This window comes from Alosa alosa, chromosome 7, assembly GCF_017589495.1.
Source record: "Alosa alosa isolate M-15738 ecotype Scorff River chromosome 7, AALO_Geno_1.1, whole genome shotgun sequence".
Classification (NCBI taxonomy): domain Eukaryota; kingdom Metazoa; phylum Chordata; class Actinopteri; order Clupeiformes; family Clupeidae; genus Alosa; species Alosa alosa.
Genome location: NC_063195.1, coordinates 7,120,286 through 7,142,527, shown reverse-complemented (window position 1 = coordinate 7,142,527; position 22,242 = coordinate 7,120,286). Strand labels below are relative to the sequence as shown.

General features: G+C 40.3%; 2 protein-coding genes across 5 annotated transcripts in view; both read left to right on the top strand.

Moving 5' to 3' along the window:
• The window catches only part of LOC125297270 (zinc finger protein 501-like), a 26,692-nt gene extending 7,894 nt beyond the window's left edge, over window positions 1-18,798 (top strand). Inside the window, exons 2-4 of one of the 3 annotated variants that reach the window (XM_048247535.1) lie at window positions 431-696; window positions 1,495-2,186; window positions 3,061-5,294. In XM_048247535.1, coding sequence (XP_048103492.1) covers window positions 431-696; window positions 1,495-2,186; window positions 3,061-4,144 — 2,042 coding nt within the window. In that variant the 3' untranslated portion in view covers window positions 4,145-5,294. Of the gene's footprint in view, window positions 1-430; window positions 697-1,494; window positions 2,187-3,060; window positions 5,295-7,156; window positions 8,851-17,401 lie in introns of those variants that run through there. The other 2 variants (XM_048247537.1, XM_048247536.1) reach the window with 2 other exon arrangements.
• The window catches only part of LOC125297292 (zinc finger protein 501-like), a 65,021-nt gene continuing 60,281 nt past the window's right edge, over window positions 17,503-22,242 (top strand). Inside the window, exon 1 of one of the 2 annotated variants that reach the window (XM_048247574.1) lies at window positions 17,503-17,560. The gene's annotated coding sequence lies outside the window, so the exon portion shown is untranslated. The remainder of the gene's footprint in view (window positions 17,561-22,242) is intronic. The other variant, XM_048247575.1, reaches the window with a different exon arrangement.

Sequence of the window (22,242 nt, the reverse complement as noted above, 5' to 3'; positions counted from 1 at the left end):
AGAAAATAATATACAAATGTTAAAAAAACATGTTTACACCCACTTGGAAGTGGACATGGCAAATGTGCACACACTGCCAAACTAGAATAAAAGTACAAGTACTGACTTAAAAAAATACAGTGTTATTTTTTTAGTTAAGGTGGTGGCTGTCTGATGGAATCATGTTCATGATGATCAGTGTTAATGTCGTTAACATAAAGCATGATGACACATTTTCAATAACCTTTTTTCCATGACTAAAACGAGATGTTGACGAGCTAAAAATAGATCTTTGATAACGAAAGTGTGACGAAATATATTTTTTTGTTTTCGTTAACGAGACGAGACAAGACTTAAATGTGTGTCAGACCTGTGACTGTCGTACGTTGAAAATACATTTAGTTTGTCTCAAAATAATTAAACAATGCATTCCTGCTGTCATTGGTTCCAGGGACGTGTGCAGAATTGAATGACAGCCATATGCAAGAGAATGGCGACATGTCGTTCTCCGCATTGCAAGCTGCCTCCCTTGCTCTTGGGCGAAAGAGACGCCTAGACGTGTGGGTACATTTTAATTACGATGCAGCTCAACGGAACACTACATGCAATGTAATGAAAGAAGATGGAGACATGCCTTGTGGATTTAAATTAAGTGGAAAGAACACTACCAATCTGAAGAGGCACCTGAAGGCACACCACCCTGATCTTTTTGCTTCGGTGAGTTAGCTACTGCTGTGACCAATTGTCCTACTATAACCAAGACCACTATATACTATAAGCAATGTTATTGGGCAGTTGGCTCTGACAACTTAAATGGCAAATATGCTTGTAAGCCAATAACCTGTCAGTAATGCGGGTTTTTACACACTCAAAAGTTACTAGCCAAGTCAGGTAAACATTGGCTGGTTTTAATGTATTAGCTCACTTCAGGTCACTAACTTAAAAACTTTAAGTTAAACATGCAGGGTTTCTCATTGAGCATCATAGCTTAAAAAAGCAGTTTAGCTAGACAGCACATGCCTCCCACCTTTAATTACGTTGTCCAACAAAAAATATTAAAAATTGATGTCGCGTGATATAATGACAGGAATAGGTTATGTATCATGATAGGCAGTTAGAGACTTCATCAATAGCATTGCGTTCAAATAGGCAGGAAAGCTCAAAACGAACACACAAACTTCTGTCATGACAACATAGCATGCAACTATTGACAGCATTGTGTTGTAATGATAAGACAACTTTAACCTAATTAATCATGTTTATATATGCTCATAGTATACAATGCCATGAAAATTATGCATGGTGGCATTTCATAAATGAAGTCTGATGACACTAGGTCTAGGGTCAATATAATAGGCAAATTGTATTTTGTTATCAGTTTAAATCTCGAAAACGTTGATATCCTGTATTGCAATGGTAATAAGTAATGCTTAGATAAGCTTACATTTAATTAAATCTGTATGACTTGATATTTGTATATTGAGTAATTGTATCAATACTTTTTTTCCCTAACAGATCCCAGAAAAGACTCCTCATAAAGAACAACCTAGTGGAAAACGGACACAGTCCCTTATCACAGCGGCATTCTCCTCGACATCTAAACACAAACCAAGTTCGTCTGAACAAGATGCCAAAGAAAAAGCGATCGCTCGGTGGATTGGACGCTGCGGCCTACCTGCCCGTCTAGTTGAGGACGAAGATTTCGTCCATATGTTGGAGGCCCTGGATAAGAAGATTACCTTGCCCAAGAAAACAAGAATTAACAACTTGATCGAAAAGATGTACAGTGATGAAAAACAGAAACTTAAAGAACAGCTCGCCACAGTACGCAGAATAACAATTGGACTGGCTATATGGACCAAAAGAGGCCTTACGGCGTCATTTCTTGCAATTAGTGCGTGTTACTTTTGCACAGAGGAAAACAAAGCAAGGCACGTATTGTTAAGACTTGACCGGATCTCCCACCCACACACTGCAGAGTGTGTAAAGACTTGTGTTTACAAATGCACGGAGGATTGGGGAATACCAAAACACAAGATCTTAACAGTCATAACTGATAACGGAATACCAAAACACAAGATCTTAACTGTCATAACTGATAACGGAAGCAATGTGGTTGTAGCATTTCAAAATGAACAAAGTGACTCCAACAGCTCTGACGAATCAGAGGAGAGGGATGAAGACTCTGGGATTATCGACGAACAAAGGTGAATTATTTTAGTTTGTTAATGAACATTTTTAGTATCAGGCTAGATTATGCCTGCAGTTGAGCTATGCTTGGTTATATTGTCTCTTTTTGCAAGATTCAGGCAGGTGTGATACAAAACTCATTTGTTTTCCCTCCAAACTTGTTTGCAGCATGAGATGCTAAAAAGCATGTATCATGTCTTTGGCTCAGACGTCATGATAAAATACTGGGGCGGCGTTTTTTAACCACCAAAAAGTCATGTATTATACTGAAGTAACAACGTATCAAATGTAACCGAACATAACACCGTGAAGTGTGGAAGTCATTCAAATTAGGGGAGTGAGATGCAGGTGGATGAATGGGCCAGAACTGCATGTATATTATTTATTTGAGGACAGACCCATCAGACTGTAGTTAGAGATGTCTCTTACAGGTCCTAACCTTGTCTGCAAATTGTGCAAACACACACACACACACACACACACACATACATACATACATACATACATACATACATACACACACACACACATAAACTCTCACACGAAGTCTTCCAAAGCATACGGCCAGAGTTTGAAAGGAAAACTAAAGGGTCTTGTATCATATCTGCCTGAATCTTACAGAAAGTGGCTTTTAAATATGTGTTAAAGGAGAAATGTGGCTATTTTTCACACAGATCTCCATTTCTCAAGGTCACAAGTATGTTTTTTACAAAAATGACAATCAGTTGAACAGTCAGTTACTCGAGTTGCTGTAGCCAACAGCTAAAGCTGCCTGGCAGCTACAGTGCTACACTCGAGAAATGGAGATCTGTGTGGCCGAATTTCTCCTTAAGTTAAGTCTTGAGGATTAATTAAGTCTGTCCTTTTTCTCTGTCTGTCTGATTTATGTAGGTACGGAACCATGGCGACGACTCCCTGCGTTGTACATACTCTGCACCTTGTGGTAAACATGATACATAAAGAAGCCAGTATCAGACAACTCCTCGACAGGGCTCATGTACAGGTCAGGCTCTTCCACAAGTCGTCTGTTGCAACCGAACACCTGCTTGAGCTGTGTGGACTCACTCTGATCAAAGACTGCCCAACTAGATGGTCTAGCACATTCCTGACAATATCACGTTTGCTCCAAGTGAAAGACTCGCTTGTTCAGGTCGCTGACAGGCTGGGCTGGGACTGTCTACTACCTAGCGAGTGGGAGAGGCTGACGGCGCTCAGAAATCTGCTCCTCCCCTTCGCTGAGCACACTCAGATGCTTCAGAGCGACACAATGTCTTTATCCCTGGTGGTGCCCGCCCTCCTGGACCTGAACGCTCATCTGTCTGAGTTTCCCCACACCGAGGCTTCTGGTTACAGGGACCTGGCTTCCTTGGCACAGATGATGAAGGCCGACATGAAGCAGCGTTTCGGCTGCTTCCTTGATCCCGGCGATTCCAAATTCTCACCCCTCGCTGCTGCTGCGTGCTTCCTAAACCCATCAGTGTCACCTGATGCACTCACGGAAAATCAGGAGCTTCAGGAGCTTTCGAAAAGAGCTGAAGATTATATCGCCCAAATGGCGTCGCAACTCCAAGAGGAGCAATGCGATGACAACGAGCAGGGAGGAGACAGCAGCACCGAAGGAGAAGAGGCAACAGCCAAGCGACCTCGGTTCAGATTTCTGTTAAAAACTAGAGCCAGGCCTTCTAGACGTAACCGATCAAAGCTCTCTGTTAGGCAGGAAATCTGGAATTTTAAGGAGCAGCTGTCTGGCCCCATCGATGAAGACTCTGCCTTTGAGTTTTGGGCTGCACAGGGTTCTGCCTACCAGATTCTAAAACCTTTAGCCTTAGATCTCCTGGCAATGCCAGCTTCGCAAGCGTTTTCTGAGCGAGTTTTTAGCATCACTGGTGACCTCAGTCATGGATGTGGTCGACGCAATAGAGCCAGGCTCATTTTAGAGAGGGCCGCTTTTTTGAAACTGAATGGACAAGCATAGCCTAATTCTCCTGATATGCTAATGATCCGTATTCCGTGCCTGTAACTTCCTTGGAGACCTCACTGTACTGCATAGTCCCATTGTTTATCAGGCCAAGTTTTTTCAAACTATGTCTTATTAATATTGTTATTATTATTATTATTATTATTATTATTATTATTATTGGCATTATTGTTTTATTTGTAGTGGAAAAAAATTAAGGTAAGGGATATTTAAAATCCCAAGTCTCAGGTCCATAATTCTCTGTTCCAAGATTTTAAGAGCCATTTTTTTTTCATACCAATGTGTCAATGCATTGCTATATGACATTTTAAAAAAATAAATCGAACCACAATAGCCTAACAAAGTTTTTTGACTTGGGATTTAAGAACGCTCCACCATGTCAACAGTTTCCCTGACACCACCTATCTCTATGTTATTCACTATCCATCCCCCGCCCTTATAAATATTCAAAAACTGTGTCTTTGTGTCCACTGTTACAAAGTAATGGCCAAGTTGAGTGTAGAGGCTGTAATCTATCTACTCAAGTGTCCTCCTTACATTCAACCTACTCCATTCATTCACTTTTCTAACTCCGTAACTGTCAAATGTGTCATTATGAAATCTCTGTCCTATCTCTTCGAACGTTTGTGTCGATGCAAAATGAGTGACCACTAACTTTAAGGCGACAAAGTGGAATTCCTCTCGTCCAATCAGAAATTACTTAATAGTTCAACCGGACCTAACTGTTGTATCATGAAACATCAGATTCATTGTTGTGTTGTTGTTTTTCATTGTGGTATCGAGAATTGCGGTATGTAGAATTGTGGAATTTAATTGATATTTGTATCGACTACTACATTTCTGGTATCACAACGTTGCTAAGATTGGAGCTTAGAGCAGAGTGTGATACAGACACTGGTGTTGACGCTACAGCGTCCCACCATAAATTCATCTTTAGAGGGTGAAGCTCTTTTGCTGCGGAGGACATCTACTGAGAAAAAAATCTGTTCACTGACCCTCTCTGTTGTGTAAAATCTATTTGAATTTAAATATTTCAAGTCAAGTCAAAATGTATTATCCCACAGGGGGAAATTAAGTTGCAGCTAGGTATCAAGACACACAACCAACGACACAACACACAAGATAATAAATGATGACAGTATTTCAACACCGTGTCATGACTTCCTGGCTCAAGGCCGCCACAACATAAAAGTGGGAGACCCCACCAGAGTATATTAAACGCAAAATAGGTTTATTAAATAAACTATGTACAGAAGTCAGTAAATATAAGTATAAGTATATATACTCTTTTGATCCCGTGAGGGATATTTGGTCTCTGCATTTATTCCAATTCGTGAATTAGTGAAACACACTCAGCACACAGTGAGGTGAAGCACACACTGGCGCAGTGAGCTGCCTGCATCAACAGCGGCGCTCGGGGAGCAGTGAGGGGTTAGGTGCCTTGCTCAAGGGCACTTCAGCCGTTCCTACTGGTCGGGGTTCGAACCGGCAACCCTCCGGTTACAAGTCTGAAGCGCTAACCAGTAAGCCACGGCCAAAGTATGCCAATGTAAAACTGTGGTGTATGTCAGCATAATGAAATGTAATGCAAAAAGATGTGTCAGTGGGGAGCGCAGCCGCAAGTGTGATGTTGAACAAGCAAGCCAGCAAGAGGTCTCTCGCGGACTGCAAGGTCCAGGTTTTATCCGGCTCCTAATTACGCCACCAATTAGCCACGTCATCAGAACCCTAGAGCTCCCCCTGCAGGCTGAGAGACAAATACAAAAGAGCAGCCAAAAACTGACAGACCAAGAGGTCTAGTGATGAACCCAGCATGGTAAAGCTGGAGCGTCACAACCGATAAACAAGACCAGTACATTAAATAAAACACAGTGCAAGATCACTACATGGAGAGGCCAGGATAAGCAACAGTCCAAAATGTGCAAAGAAGGGGCAGATTAAAAAGATGACATCACTTGTGCAAATTCAGCACGTTAATGGCAGTGCATACAAAGGAGATTTGGTTGGATTTATAAAATAATGTCATCATTTAATCAGGTAATATTTAATTGCTCGATATAGAATATCTGTCAGTCATATAATAACTATTCCAGTTGTATCGGAACACCTACATCTAACACAACAGATAATCAATAAACAAGGAGATGGGCTCCTCCAGTATCTCTATAAATGAGCATATACTGTACAGTTAAGAACAAAATGATTCATACCCCTGGCAAATATTGATGTAATGGTCAATTACATCAATATTTGCCAGGGGTATGAATAATTTTGTTCTTAACTGTATATGAAGAGTTTGGTTTTTGGTTCCAAAATATATATATATATATATATATATATACACCGTTTTGGAACCAGGAGCCAAAAACCAAACTTTTCATATACAGTATATATATTCTGTATGCAAAGACCAGCAAGAGCTGTAAGAAGACCAGATAAAGCGGCTCTACCAGCATGAGCTGGTTTCTAGCTGTTTTTACAACCACTTACAACCTTTTATTTTTATATATAATATATATATATATATATATATAGCTCTCTGCAGATCTTTCTAATGTCATCCTGCAGTTGCTGAAAGACATTCGAATGAGATGAATTGACCACTGCATATTTGAATATGACCGTCAACTCATTTGAATGAGATGAATTGACCACTGCATATTTGAATATGACCGTCAACTCATTCAAATGAGATGAATTGACCACTGCATATTTGAATATGACCGTCAACTCATTCGAACGTCACTCAGCGACCGTAGGATGACAACAAATAAATGTGCAGTGGTCTCTTAATTTTTTTCCAGAGATTTGACATCTTGTATGTGATGTGTATGATTTCCAATTTAATTGTTTTCAGATCTTGTAGCGTCTATGCGTTTCGATCATAGAGAAGAGATTATCGGTTGAGATTATCTTAATGTGTGTGTGTTTTCGCCTGATTTTGAAATCATAAGATTTTAAAATCCTGTAATGTGAGCCCAGATTAAGTGCATATGGTGACTTTTTCAGATGTGTCTGAACATCCACAAGAAGATCGTGGACAGAACGCTGAATTCACCCTACACCCTAAAGGAAGGCTGTACCACTGCAAAGCCTGCAGGAAGAGTTTCACAACCCCGACAGATCTCAAGAAACACCAGAGAACACACGCTAGAGTTAAACAAACATGTATTTCAGCTCTGAAAACCCATATGCTAACCGACATGGGTGAGAAGCCTCACAAATGTGCCCACTGTGGAAAAGGATTTAGAGGTCCTGCAGATTTAAATCGTCACGTGCTTACACACACCGGACAGAAGCCTTGTAAATGCGTCCAGTGTGGACAAGCTTTTACACAGATGTCATATCTTAAAATCCACATGCTAAGACACACTGGAGAGAAGCCATACAATTGTGACCTGTGCGGAAAAGCCTACTCGCGAAGTTCAAGTCTTAAAATCCACATGCTAATACATAGTGGAGAGAAGCCGCATAATTGTGTCCACTGCGGAAAATCCTTCTCACTACGTTCAGGTTTTTACAGCCATATGCTAGTACACACTGGAGAGAAGCCTCACAAATGTGACCAGTGTGGAAAAGCATTTACAGCATCCACAGATCTTAAACGGCACATGCGTATACACACTGGACAGAAGCCTTATAAATGTGTCCTGTGTGGGAAAGCTTTTTCACAAATTTCCTCTCTTAAAGGCCACAAGCTAATGCACAATAGAGAGGAGTCACATAGATGTGGTCAGTGTGGAAAGGGCTTTGCAAGATCCCAATATCTTAAACGTCACATTCTTATACATACTGGAGAGAAACCTCATAAATGTGCCTGGTGTGAAATGGGTTTCTCAAAACTTTCAAATCTTAAAAGTCACATGCAGCTACATTCTGGAGAGAAGCCTCACACATGTGTCCAGTGTGGAAAAGCTTTTTCACGTAATTCAAATCTGAAAAACCATATGCTAATACACACTGGAGAGAGGCCTCATAAATGTACCCACTGTGAAAAGGCATTTGCAAGATCCCAATATCTTAAACGCCACATGCGTAGACATACTGGAGATGAGACTCATTAATGTGACCAGTATGGAAAAATATTTTCACATATTTCAACTGCAACTCCATTTGTTATATACAGTATAGAGAAACCCCATCAATGTGTGTGAAAAAGCTTTTACAACATCCACAGATTTTAAATACCACATGCTTACACCTACTGAACAGAAGCCTTATGAATGTGCCTGTGTTGAAACGCTTTTTCAATAATTGCAAATCTTACTTCTCAAAAACGGATAGTTCCGGTCCTTGGTTATGATTGGCTGAATCGCATTCAATGCCGTCGTAAATTCCAGCATAACCCTTCACCTTGACCGCATTTCGTTCTATAATGCTGCACCACCAGAAATTATACAGAAGTTAGAGTTGCTGTGTCTTGACTTTGCTCAGCAACCATTCTTATATAGGAAATATTGGCCTCATAATTATAATGTCAACAATGTGGAAAAGCATTTAGAACATCCACAGATCTTAAACGCCGCATGCTTACTGCAACGCCACATACTGGCCTTATCAATGTGTCCAGTGTGAGAAGCAATTACGACATTAAACATTAAACTGTTAAGTGTTAAATCCCATAAGCCCAGTGTTGGGAACGTTACTTTAAAAAAAAGTAATTAGTTATAGTTACTCACTACTTGTTACAAAAAGTAACTGAGTTAGTACCTGAATTACTCTATGATAAGAGTAACTCGTTACCAGGGAAAGTAACTATTTGCGTTACTGTTTCAAAAAAAAGTTGCTATATGTAAAAGAATTTGGATTTTTTGAGCAGCCAGTTGAAATGAGTAGAACAGACAGGTGTTTGTAGGCTACATAACTTTCAATATTTATTAGATAAATAGATAGATACTTTATTGATCCCCAAGGGGAAATTCAAGATATTGCACATCGACAGACCTACGGTTGACTTCAGCCTGTGTCATAGGTTTTTGTTGTGAGGCAGAAAGATCTAGCTTTTGCTGCTTGGAGGACTTTGCTCCGAGTCCTTCTTTGCTAGTGGATGGCGAGCTATCAACTGTGGTGGAGGTATCGGTGTTTTTGGCCACTAGCTTTAGATGCGTGTGTGAGATGCTTCATTAAATTAGTCGCTTACAACGGATGTCGACAAAGTCTTCGCTCCTGGACATAATGTACAAATTACATGTACATTCTTGCCTTGATGAATTTAAATTAGTGCTTATATCTCCACCTTGAAAATGCCAACTTTTCAGATTGCTCCTGACCTCTGCTGTTTCGTCAAATCTCTATTTTAGCTGTTGCGTGCGTGTGTGTGTGTGTGGCATGTGTGCTGGCAAGTGTGTAAAAACACTGACTCTGATTGGCTATCATGAAACATGACTCTGCCTTAGCCAATCATAATCGCTTACGTCGTAATTAACCCACCTCCTCACTAGCTGTGAGCCAGGGTGTGTTCGGATTACACAGTTTATTCAATCAATGCATAGTAACGCACCGCATTTAACGTCCAGTAACGTTAACGGCATTGTAACGACGGGAAAAGTAATTAGTTAGATTACCCCGTTAGTGAAAAAATAACGTTGTTGCCTAACGCCGTTCTTTTAAACGGCGTTATTCCAAACACTGGGTAAGCCTCGTAAAAGACTGTGTGGAAAAGCTTGATCATGAGCTGCAGGTCTTAAACGCCATATGCTATCACACTACAGAGAAGCCCGGTGTGGAAAAGTTTTTACATCTACATTTCTCTAAAAGCACGGATAGTAGAATAATTGTTTTCCCAATGGAGATGTACTATTCGAATATTAATTTGCCTATTCGGTTAAAATGCACAGAATCATGGAAGTTGTGCTACCATGACAGCTGACAACTGCCAAGCGACCTAGGTTCAGATTTCTGTTAAAAACTAGAGCCAGGCCATCTAGACGTAGCCTCTCAAAGCTCTCTGTTAGGTAGGAAATTAACTCCATCTTGGACGTGGTCGACGCAGTAGAGCCAGGCTCATTTTAGAGAGGGCTGCTTTTTTGAAACTGAATGGACAAGCATAGCCTAATTCTCCTGATAAGCTAATGATCCGTATTCCGTGCCTGTTACTTTCTTGGAGACTTCACTGTACTGCATAGCCCTATTGTTTATCAGGCCAAGTTTTTTCAAACTATGTCATTGTTGTTGTTATTATTATTGTTATTGTTATTATTATTATTGCCATTATTGTTTTATTTGTAGTGGAAAACGTTAAGGTAAGGGATGTTCCAAAATCCCTAGACACTGAGCTAAATTAAAATCTCAGGTCCATAATTTTCTATTCCAAGATTTTAAGAGCCATTTTTTTATTCCAATGTTTTCAAACTGTTATAAATAAAGAAAATAAATGGAACCACAATAGCCTAAGGACGTTTTTTGGGAGTTAAGAACGTTGGGAGTTAAGAACGTTCTTCCATGTCAACAGTTTGCATGACACCGCTTATCTCTAAGTTATACACCATCCGTTAGTGTGGGAGAGGATAGCATAACGTTACATATCTGGGAATGTAGCCCAGGCCAGAGATATGCAGCTGAGGTAAGGGGATCTGATTATTGCCAAAGTATTAAAGGGAAACTTGGCAGGATTAGCTGTATTTCCCCATCTGCTGGAGAAGTTGTGCACTACGCTATTTTAAACTGTGGAAAAAAGTAAAGATATTACAGTGTAATGATAAAACACATGAATTTGTTTACAAGCTAGCGAAACGGTTAGCATAAGTTTGGCAGAACTATGTGGATGTTACAAGGTAAGAAACACGATTTAAAACGAGTTTCTTGTTTCTCGCTTCTCTTACCGGGACGGTAGTCCCAATGTTGCAAGGTTGGTTTTCCACAGGGGACGCGAGGGGAGCGGGGAACGTCACCATTTTCACTGGAACAGGTCATTTGAATGATTTCTAAATGGGTTTATTAAGTTGAAATAGTTGCCAAGGTCCCCTTTAAGAGTGAAATGGTGATTTATAAATTTCAACCTGTCACCTTGATTTCAATTTCCAATACACGTTTTGCCAAATTGATTAAGATTGAATAAGAAGCAGATATATCCTTTACCAATGTCATAATAACAACTGCCACAGGTAACCACAACCATAGATCTACCCTTTACCAGCATCACAACAACTGCCACAGGTAAACGCAGCTCTAGATATATTTTTTATCCATGCCGCAGTATAAAACGTAGATACATCCTCACAACAACTGCCACAGGTAAACACAGCTCTAGATATATTCTTTACCAATGCCGCAATAACATGTGTAGATACATCCTTTAACAATACTGCAATAACAAGCACCACAGTTCCACTTACAAATAGTGAAGTTTAAATACGTCCAATTGTGTTTGTGTCCACTGTTACAAAAAAATGCCTATAAGGTTTTAGATTCAATCGCAGCACAGAAAGAGGCCTAGTAAAAATTGTCAATGATCTTAGACTGGTTACTGACTCAAAAGTCTCAATCCTTATTCTAGATTTGAGTGTGGCATTCGACACCATTGATCATAACATTCTAATTCACCGCCTTGCGAAGTGGATGGGTCTCTAATAATGTTCTAAACTGGTTTCAAACCTACATTACTGGCAGAGAGTTTTATGTTAGTCTAGGAGATCATGTGTCTGCAAAACATGACTTGCCTTTTGGTGTGGCCCAGGGGAGCTGCCTTGGTCCCCTCCTCTTTAGATGTGCTTCCGTTAGGAAACATCATAAGTTAGCATAATGTAAACTTCCACAGCTATCACAGATGATACCCAATTGTATATTTCTGTGGAGCCAACTAACTCAGATGGCCTTTGCTCCCTTATCACATGATTGACCTCCATTAATCAGTGGATGAGCAAAACATTTTTAAAACTAAATGATGACAAAACAGAGGTACTTTTTATTGGACCAAAACCAAAGCGAGACATTGTTCTTGTAACCTTGGGACCTGGCAGGTGTCATCTTAGATGCCGAGTTAAGCTTCAAGCCTCATATCAGTAAAGTTACTCAGACAGCCTATTCCCACCAAAGTGAGGCTCTTTTTAACTCGAACACGATGCAGAAAAAACTAATCCATGCCTTTATCACTAGCAGGTTAGACCACTCTTTACTGGTCTCCCCAAAAACATATAAAATTGAAACTCATACAGACTTTTAACTAAGACCAAGAGGAGAGAACACATCACCCCTGTGTTGGCTGAACTGCTCTGGCTCTCAGTTTCCTATAGAATTGATTTTTAAGGTTATGACAAAGCTCTGAATGGCATAGCAACTTCATATTGCTCTAAGCTTTTAATATCTTATCAACCATAAAGGAAACTTAGATCTTCTAATGCTAATTATTTAATTGTACCCAAAGTGCTCCACAAGCAAAGTGGAGAAGCTGCTTTCATCCATTATGCCCTAAAGCATTTCTAAAGCATTCCATTATGCCCTAATGGAACACCCTGCCTCTGTACATCGCGAGTTCAGTGAATATCTTTTTAAAAAGACCTGAAAACATGCCTGTAAAAGAGCCTTTAGTTAAGGGTTAAGGCTGTCAGTATTCCGGTCGTTGTGTTCTTTAAACGTCTGTATATAAAGTCATATAATCACAACACATAATGAACATACTAGAGCAAACCGCTTAGAGTCCATATATATATACTACTAAGTATTTATGAAATGTTGCTGATTCAGGCCCGGGATGGAGAATCGGGAGAATTCCCCGTGGGCCACTTCACTTTTGGGCCGGTCAAGGAAAAACATATTTACATTTGTCATGATAGTCTATCTTCTCTTAACTCATTGAGTGCCTTTCCTTCCCATGCGTTGAGTGCCAAAAACGTAATATTACGTTTTTAGCCTTTTTTTTTTTTAGTTATGAAACTAGACACTCAAACACACCTTATATGTGATTTTGGGAACTCTGTGATGAATGGAAATTAAATATATGACGATCGAAAACTCATGAAAACGCACAATCTGGACATTTTATCATAACTCGGTTGCCGCTTTGGGTCGAATCAGTGACGCATGCATGTCAGGTCAAAACCAGGCCATTTTCGTGGGTCTATCACTAGGTGGCAGTCTCGCCAGGTCTCGCTGATCACTTCCCGGAAAGTTTACACAAGTAAGTAACAGGCAACACTTCATATTTCATGAAAGACGTTATATCTCCATTTCTAGAAAAAAAAACGCGATTTTGATGAAAACTAGCCACTGTTTAGCTTGGGATTTCTCAGGAACAGAGGCGTGTAGAAATACACGGTTTGCAGCCACCGAGAGCTTAAAGTCTCACCTTTTAATCGAGCCATTGTATGTGTTCATAGCTATAACACAGAATATGCTGTGGCTGTACAAAAATCATCAACAATGGTCTAGATTGCTGGCACTCTAGGACAAAGCTCCCGAAAACAGCTTGGCATTCAATGAGTTAAAGTAGGCAACTCACGTTCCGCAATCTATGCCAGACACCGCAGCCTCTGCATGGGTTGTAGCCTACCATTTGAGCATACCAAATTCTCAGATAGGCTACCGATAACCGGGCCGGCCCTACCATAGTGATAAGCGTCAGGGAGGATGGATAGTATGAGGCCAAGAGGGACTGAAAACGCCAGGTAAAAAGGAAAGGAAGGCATTGGAGGAGGATGTTGCCAAATGTGCCAAGCTTCCAGATTTTTTTAAAGACAGACACTGGCAACTGGTAAGAGAGATAGCAATGATTAGAAACGTAATTATTGTGGGGTAGACTGAGTAGAGTTGAGACACTTTTTGCCCACACAAAATCAAACAAAAAATAGATACTGAAAAGAAGCGATTTTCCACACAATATTCCACATGCCATTTCCTTAGCTTGTAGACTAAAATATTATAAATCAATAATACCCATAAGTAGTTTATATTTTTCACAATTAGCTCATAAACATAAGGTGCATTTTTTGTCTTGACTGTGTCTCAACTGTACCCTATAGAGTACAGTTGAGACACCTACCTGGTACAGTTGAGACCCATCTTTAATGATGTATAGTTAACTAACCGTTAGTTGGAAAGTTGAATAAATAAAAACATAGCAATTGCAAAGTGTTTGTAGTTCAAATTCATTCATTTCATTTAAATTAGCGTTGGTTAAAAGTAATACATCATGAACAAAATGTGACACAGGAACAGATAGCGAACAGTAGCCTTCAAATGGAATGTTCAAGTAGCCTAACACAATCCAATGTGTGTCTCAATTGTCCCCCGCTGACCACCTCACATGTCTCTAGATTTTGCAACGTCCTTACATGGCACAATGCCATAAAATATGGCAGTTTTTAGGACACAGAATAATGTTTGTAATGATACCAGTTACGTTTAACAGTAACATAAGTGTAATGAGCTATTCATTGTCGAAGGTGCATGGTGAAGTGAAATTCTTACTTTGGGAAAAAACACTTGCCGATATCCTTAAATGGGAGATACTTGTGTCGTTCAAATTTTCCATGATCAAAGAGGGCACTAATATGCATGTGCATAGCAAAAATCACAACTTGGGCTTGCTGTGCAAGCAAGATATTTAAGGTGTCTCAACTGTACACATGTCTCAACTGTACTCAGTCTACCCTGTAATATTGGACATTAGCGTTGTCAACCTATTTGCAAGCAATGTATTAAATTAATTAAAATATTAGCCTTTTTGTATCATCCAACATTGCGATTCATAGACTTTGCGAATATTATGCAAATATTGATAACAAAACCCAAGCTTGATCTGTGTGGCTATGCAGTAAAAATTGTAGGCTCTGAGCAGTAGATCAGCCAGTCTCTGATAATGATGAGCCCAGAATTAGCAATGAGGTGGCCATGAGGGACAAGTAGAGAGGATAAAAGAGTAAACAATATGAATTAAAATGATTTAATGTAAGAAAGATCAGTATATGACAGCAGTAATATACATGATCAACCTATATGCTTTGTTTGCTCTGAAGTGAGTGTAGTAAAGTAGTAGTAGGCTATAGGCTACATCACCAAACACCAATATGATGGCCTACCCACGCTGAAAAACATGTAAACATTAGTTCAATATGCCTCTTAGTGGAAGAGTAGAATACATTTCAAATGCTTTATTTCTTTCTGTTTTTGTTAACTTATCAACCTATCCTTATGGAATAGTGGAATATTTTTGTTAATTTCTCAGTTTAAGTAAATTATATAACCTTTACACATTTGTTGAACCATGGTACTAATAAAAACTACAGGATAGTAAGGACTGAACTGTTGCTTAATCAATCCAGTTTCCACCACCATGGAAAAAGTTGGCTGGTCTTGGGCCTGAAACTCCCGGGCTAAAAAGGGGCCCCACTCCGGCCCTGTGCTGATTGTTGTTGTGGCCGTTTATGATCCAAAGAGGAATGACTGATTATTCTCTATATTATTGTGTTACATGTTCTTATCTATATTTCTGATATGTTGCTGATTGGATCATAAACGGCCACAGCAACGAAGAGGAATGACTGACAATGACTGACTCTACTATATTATTGTGTTACATGCTCTAACTGTAATGCACTTTGAGCTGCATTCTGTGTATGAAAGGTGCTATACAAATGAAGATGATGATTATTATTAACTCAAATGTTCTCTTTAAATTCAACCTATTCCATTCATTACATTTTGTGACTCAATAGTCAAATTTGTCATTATGATATCTCTGCCTTCTCGCTTTGAATGTCTGCCAATTAGAGATGCACCGATATGGAATTTTAGGGCCGATAACAGATATTTATTGGTTTGTTGTGTCCGATACCCGATAATATTACTCTTGGAAAAAAAATTGTGAAAAGTGATTTGGGGAAAGCATTTAATAAGCATAATTTTATTGCAGGGCAATTCCACGGAAAATAGACTTTTTGTCACATCCATAACGCCAGTGAAATGCCTTGGCATTTGTATGATGTGAATGATGGCATTCATTTTTTGTGCATTTTTTCTCATTTACATTCTTTAGCCAAAAATAGCAAAAGTTCAAATTTCATGTAATCATTCACATCATATCATACCATCACATTTTATTGGCGTTATGGATGTTACCAAAAATGTAATTTTCCATGGAATTGCCCTGCAGTAATTTTACCTACCACCAAATGATGGACAGAACTCGTAGTAGTCCTCAATAGTGCGGCAGTCAACAACATAACAGTAGCCTAGCCCTACAGTATGTGTGGCTCCTTTAACTGAACCTGACGTCAGTGAATTGCGAGTGAGTGGCTAGAGAGTATGAATCGTTTTCATTTAGGACTAAACGCTCATAAACGGCTCAGCTGGGAATAAGCTACAGTATAGTGACCAAATCAGAGTTTGTGAGGGAAACTTGGGTTTAGTTTCAACTGAATAAAGCTGCAACTCCTCAGACTGTATCTTATGTCCGTCTACTCTGTTGCGCACAACCTACTGCAGCAGAAATGAAAGGGGTTAGCCCCGAAGGTTTTAATAACTTATTATGATGACCTGTCTGGAACTTAAGCAGGAATGGTTAGCATATTTCTAGGTAGTAATACAAAACCCAAGCTAACGTAATGCAAATATAATACTAAAACACAACTTAAAACTAGGCCTACTTATGTACTCGTCCCACTAACGAGTTTGCTTATTTGTTTCCCCGATCAGCGCGGTAAAGTGCAAACACACCAGCACAAGACGGCTCTAGATAGGGCTGAGCTCCGCTCTGGTAAGGTTAAATGGCGGATCATTCACGAGACACTTTTGAGATGCACAGATTCCCAAATGAACGCATATCCACAGATTTTGTTAGAGTGGTGAAATACATTCACACCGCTGACATTATAATGAGGAAAAAGTATAACCAAGCTCAAGTAGCTCAGTGTAGCCAGACGGACCTTACGTAGGCCTAAATTAGGACTTTAAAAAATATCGGTGCAAATTATCGGCGAGAATTCTGTTATCAGACCGATAATAAAATGTTCATTTTTTCACTTATCGGCCAATAATATATCGGCCGCTGATATATCGTGCATCGCTACTGCCAATGCAATATGTCCTTGAATACCTCCCCTCATGGAATTCCTCTTGTCCAATCAGAAATTACCCATTTAATTCCCATTTAATTGGATTCAGATCTTGTAGCGTGTATGCGTTTCAATCGTAGAGAAAAGATTATCGGTTGAGATTATCTTAATGTGTGTTTGTGTGTTTCCGTCTGATTTTGAAACCATATGATTTTAAAATCCTGTAATGTGAGCCCAGATTAAGTGCATATGGTGACTTTTTCAGATGTGTTTGAACACCCACAAGAAGATCATGGACAGAACGCTGAATTCACCCTACACCCTAAAGGAAGGCTGTACCACTGCAAAGCCTGCAGGAAGAGTTTCACAACCCCGACAGATCTCAAGAAACACCAGAGAACACACACTAGAGTTAAACAAACACGTATGTCAGCTCTGAAAACCCACATGGGCAAAAAGCCTCGCAAATCTGCCCAGTGTGGAAAAGGATTTAGAGCTCCCGCAGATCCAAATCACCACGTGCTTACACACACTGGACAGAAGCCTTATAAATGTGTCCAGTGTGGACAAGCTTTTACACATAGGTCAACTCTTAAGGTCCACAAGCTAATGCACAGTAAAGAAGAGTCACATAGATGCAGCCAATGTGGAAAGACATTTGCGAGACCCAAATATCTTAAAAGCCACATGATGGTACATTCAGGAGAGAAGCCACATACATGTGTCCAGTGTGGAAAAGCTTTTACACATAGGTCAACTCTTAGGAGTCATGTGTTGATACATACCGGAGAGAGGCCTGTTAAATGTGTCCAGTGTGGAAAAACGTTTACACAGAGATCAGCTCTTAGAAGACATGTGCTGATACATACCGGAGAGAGGCCTTTTAAATGTGTCCAGTGTGGAGAAGCATTTACACAGATGGCAAATCTTAAGACCCACATGCTAAGACACACTGGAGAGAAGCCATACAATTGTGCCCTGTGCGGAAAAGCCTACTCGCGAAATGCAAGTCTTAAAATCCACATGCTTAAACATAGCGGAGAGGAGCCGCATAAGTGTGTCCACTGCGGAAAATCCTTCTCACGACGTTCAGGTTTTTACAGCCATATGCTAGTACACACTGGAGAGAAGCCTCACAAATGTGACCAGTGTGGAAAAGCGTTTACAGCATCCACAGATCTTAAACGGCACATGCTTATACACACTGGACAGAAGCCTTATAAATGTGCCTGGTGTGGAAAAGCTTTTACACGAATGTCCTGTCTTAAAGTGCACATGCTGAGACACACTTAGAGAGAAGCCACATAAATGAGGCCAGAAAGGCATTTGCAAGATCCAAATATCTTAAACGCCACATGCTTACACATGCACACCCCTATAGTTTACAAGAAAGAATATGTCACAGATATAACATACAAGAAAGAATATGTCACAGATATTAAATCTAACATGTTTACACCTACAGTAGCATGGCAACACCAGCGACAACAGCAGTGACTAGAGATCTCTGTAAGCATGTAGAAGTATAAGTACTGATTGAACTTCATAACTCAAGTAAAAAATTAAAGAAATTCACTCTGGATAGTGTATAGTAATATAAAAGAATAAGGAAAAGTAATTTGGTCTCTGCATTTATCCCAATCCGTGAATTAGTGAAACACACACAGCACACAGTGAGGTGAAGCACACACTAATCTCGGCGCAGTGAGCTGCCTGCAACAGCGGTGCTCGGGGAGCAGTGAAGGGTTATAAGTATATATACTCTTTTGATCCCGTGAGGGAAATTTGGTCTCTGCATTTATCCCAATCCGTGAATTAGTGAACACACAGTGAGGTGGAGCACACACTAATCCCGGTGCAGTGAGCTGCCTGCATCAACAGCGGTGCTCGGGGAGCAGTGAAGGGTTATAAGTATATATACTCTTTTGATCCCGTGAGGGAAATTTGGTCTCTGCATTTATCCCAATCCGTGAATTAGTGAACACACAGTGAGGTGGAGCACACACTAATCCCGGCGCAGTGAGCTGCCTGCAACAACAGTGGCAGCAGTGAAGCAGTGGGGAGTTAGGTGCTTTGCTCAAGGGCACTTCAGCCGTACCTACTGGTCGGGGTTCGAACCGGCAACCCTCCGGTTACAAGTCCGAAGTGCTAACCAGTAGGCCACGGCTGCCCCAAAAGCCTTTTTGAAAGACTATGTTAACGGTTGTTTCTGTCAAATAACTCTGTGAAAGTATTACATCAACACGCTGCCAGACACACCAGATTTATTAATCAGTGGGGGATTTTTTTGGTGATACAATGATGTATTTGATGCATTACTTTTAATTGTCATTCTAAAACTAGTGAGTATCTTTGCTGGCTACGTTCAGGAACGTTTCAAACAAAACCTTAAACGGTTTGCATGAAACAAGGTAAAGTTTGGCTTGGAGATTAATCAGAAGTTGTATACTCTATGTTACGTATTTTGATCATTCTATTGTATGTACTTTTCTTTTATGTACTTATGGACTTTTTTCTTTCCTTAAACTGTTGCCCTCATGTTTTTATGCTGTTAATAAGAAGAAAGTGAAAGTGGGAGAATATGGACCTGCGTTTGTGTGGGTTTGTGTGCGTTTGTGTGGGTTTGTGTGGGTTTGTGCGTTTGTGTGTGTGTTTGTGTGGGTTTGTGTGCGTTTGTGTGGGTTTGTGTGTGTGTTTTGTGTGGGTTTGTGTGTGCGTTTGTGTGGGTTTGTGTGTGTTTGTGTGTGTTTGTGTGGTGTTTGTGTGCGTTTGTGTGTGTTTGTGTGTGTTTGTGTGGGTTTGTGTGTGTGTTTGTGTGGGTTTGTGTGTGTTTGTGTGTGTTTGTTTGTGTGTGTTTGTGTGCGTTTGTGTGGGTGCGTTTGTGTGCGTTTGTGTGTGTTTGTGTGCGTTTGTGTGTGCGTTTGTGTGCGTTTGTGTGGGTTTGTGTGTGTTTGTGTGTGTTTGTGTGCGTTTGTGTGTGTTTGTGTGGGTTTGTGTGTGTGTTTGTGTGCGTTTGTGTGCGTTTGTGTGGGTTTGTGTGTGTGTTTGTTTGTGTGTGTGTTTGTGTGTGTGTTTGTGTGCGTTTGTGTGTGTTTGTGTGGGTTTGTGTGGGTTTTCATCCAGCCTTCAATATTGCCCGTCACATCAATCCCCAGTCAGTGTTGTCTCCAAGAAGAAAGATAATTCTAGACTATCCCTCCCCCTCTTTCTTTCTTTCTTTCTTTCTTTCTTTCTTTCTCTCTCACTCTCTTTCTCTTTCTCCACCACAAAGCTTACATGATCCTTAATCCTTCCTTTTACTGTTCGTCTCTATACACGATGTGATTGGCCCTATCGAAGTTTGATTTTTACAGCTCGCAAGCCAACGGAGAGTTGCTAGACTAATTACATTTGCTGCCGCTAGGGTGCGTCTAGATTTCTAGGCTAGAGGGGAGGTGGAAAATGAGTGTAATTTCCCAAATGGTGGAATATCTCTTTAAGGGAAAACTCATTCAACCACTTGAATACCCCAGTATACCAGCATACCCCAGTGTTCTTTTGACATGTCCCACCCTCCTCTTTATTTTGTTGCCCGTGCATAACACATTCCGTATTAGTAAATCAAATGTATGGCTGATACATTTTGGGCTGTACCATGAAGGGAAAACAAATTACACCATCCTAAACCAAATATTGTCTGAAAGCATATGCCCTCAAGATGTGAACTAACATGGATTTTGACATCTCCCACCCTCCTTGTGACTTTTCTACCAATGTATAAATAATACATTGGGCATGCATTGTTAGGCCTTTTTTTTGTCATAGGCTACACTACCTATATAGTGCTCTAAGCTTCAGCTGTGAGTCCCAGATGTCCATAATGCATTTTTGTGTTATAGTTATCACAAAATAACAATATAATTTGGTGCCCACAGTTGGCACCGATCGGCCCAAAATGGGACTCATTATGTAAATTTACAAGGACCAGTCTCCCCGAGGCAATTTAGGGTAAGGTGTCGTGATCAAGGGCAGAACGGTGGCCTTGCATGCTAGCTCTAAACCAGTGGTTCTTAAACTTTTTGTCTGGCGACCCCACAAAAAAGTATGGCGAGGTCTGGCGACCCCACTTTCCCCAAACCCATTCTAAGTCCTTACTCAAATACCCCCCTCAAACGTTAACAACTAAATCAAGCAAAAACTAGAAAGCAAAGTCATTTGTTTTATTTACTCCATATGAACAAGAACCGAGATAACCAAACAATCACGATTAAACAAGCGTAGGCTGCCGCCATATCAGATCAGAGCGCTATGTGCGTATCCGCGCGCGCACACACACAAGCACGCACACACACATACCAGCATTAGGCCTACAAGGTTACATTAATTATATTTATGGCGATAACAATATCAGTATTTTTTTATTTCCCTTTTCTGGTTTACTATCTTTAACAATTTCAATGGGAAGGGTGGGCATGCTTCCGTGAACATAGCAAGTTAATTCTAGGAGGAATGCTGCATACGGCGACACGGAGATTTTCCTCCACGGTGCTGAGCCGACATCTGTATTTTGAGATGTCGTTTCATTTTGACAGGTTTTAAGCTCTCATTCGCCAGAACATCGCCGCAAATCACACATTGTGGGTGGTCGAAGTATCTTTAACTTGGCAAGTGAATGCATATTTCAAAAATTATTTCTGATAAAGCCGACGCGCCATTTGTTCTTTTTTATTCTCACCGGCCTGTAGACTTGTCCCATCTGAGGATCACGGAGGAGTAGACGCACTGGTAGATGGCACTAACGATCTTTTGTTCAATTTTTTAAGCAGCCACCTGTCCATTTTGGCTAGTAGGCTACCTATGTTTTTTGTTTTGTTTTACTTAAAATAGCGGAAACAAGTTGAGTTTGCATAGTGGGAGCAGATTGTTTCTATCAGCGGACCAGTAGCCCATAGGCTGAACTAGATCTCGTTGAAAGACGAAAACATTTCTCTCTCTTCTCTTAACTGCCTGTAAATAAGGAAAAGGCCGAAAAGGCAAATATAATTTCCCTTTGTTTCACCTAATAATAATTTCAGACTGAATACAGAAAATAATTGGCGACCCCACGGAAGTTTTTGGCGACCCCAT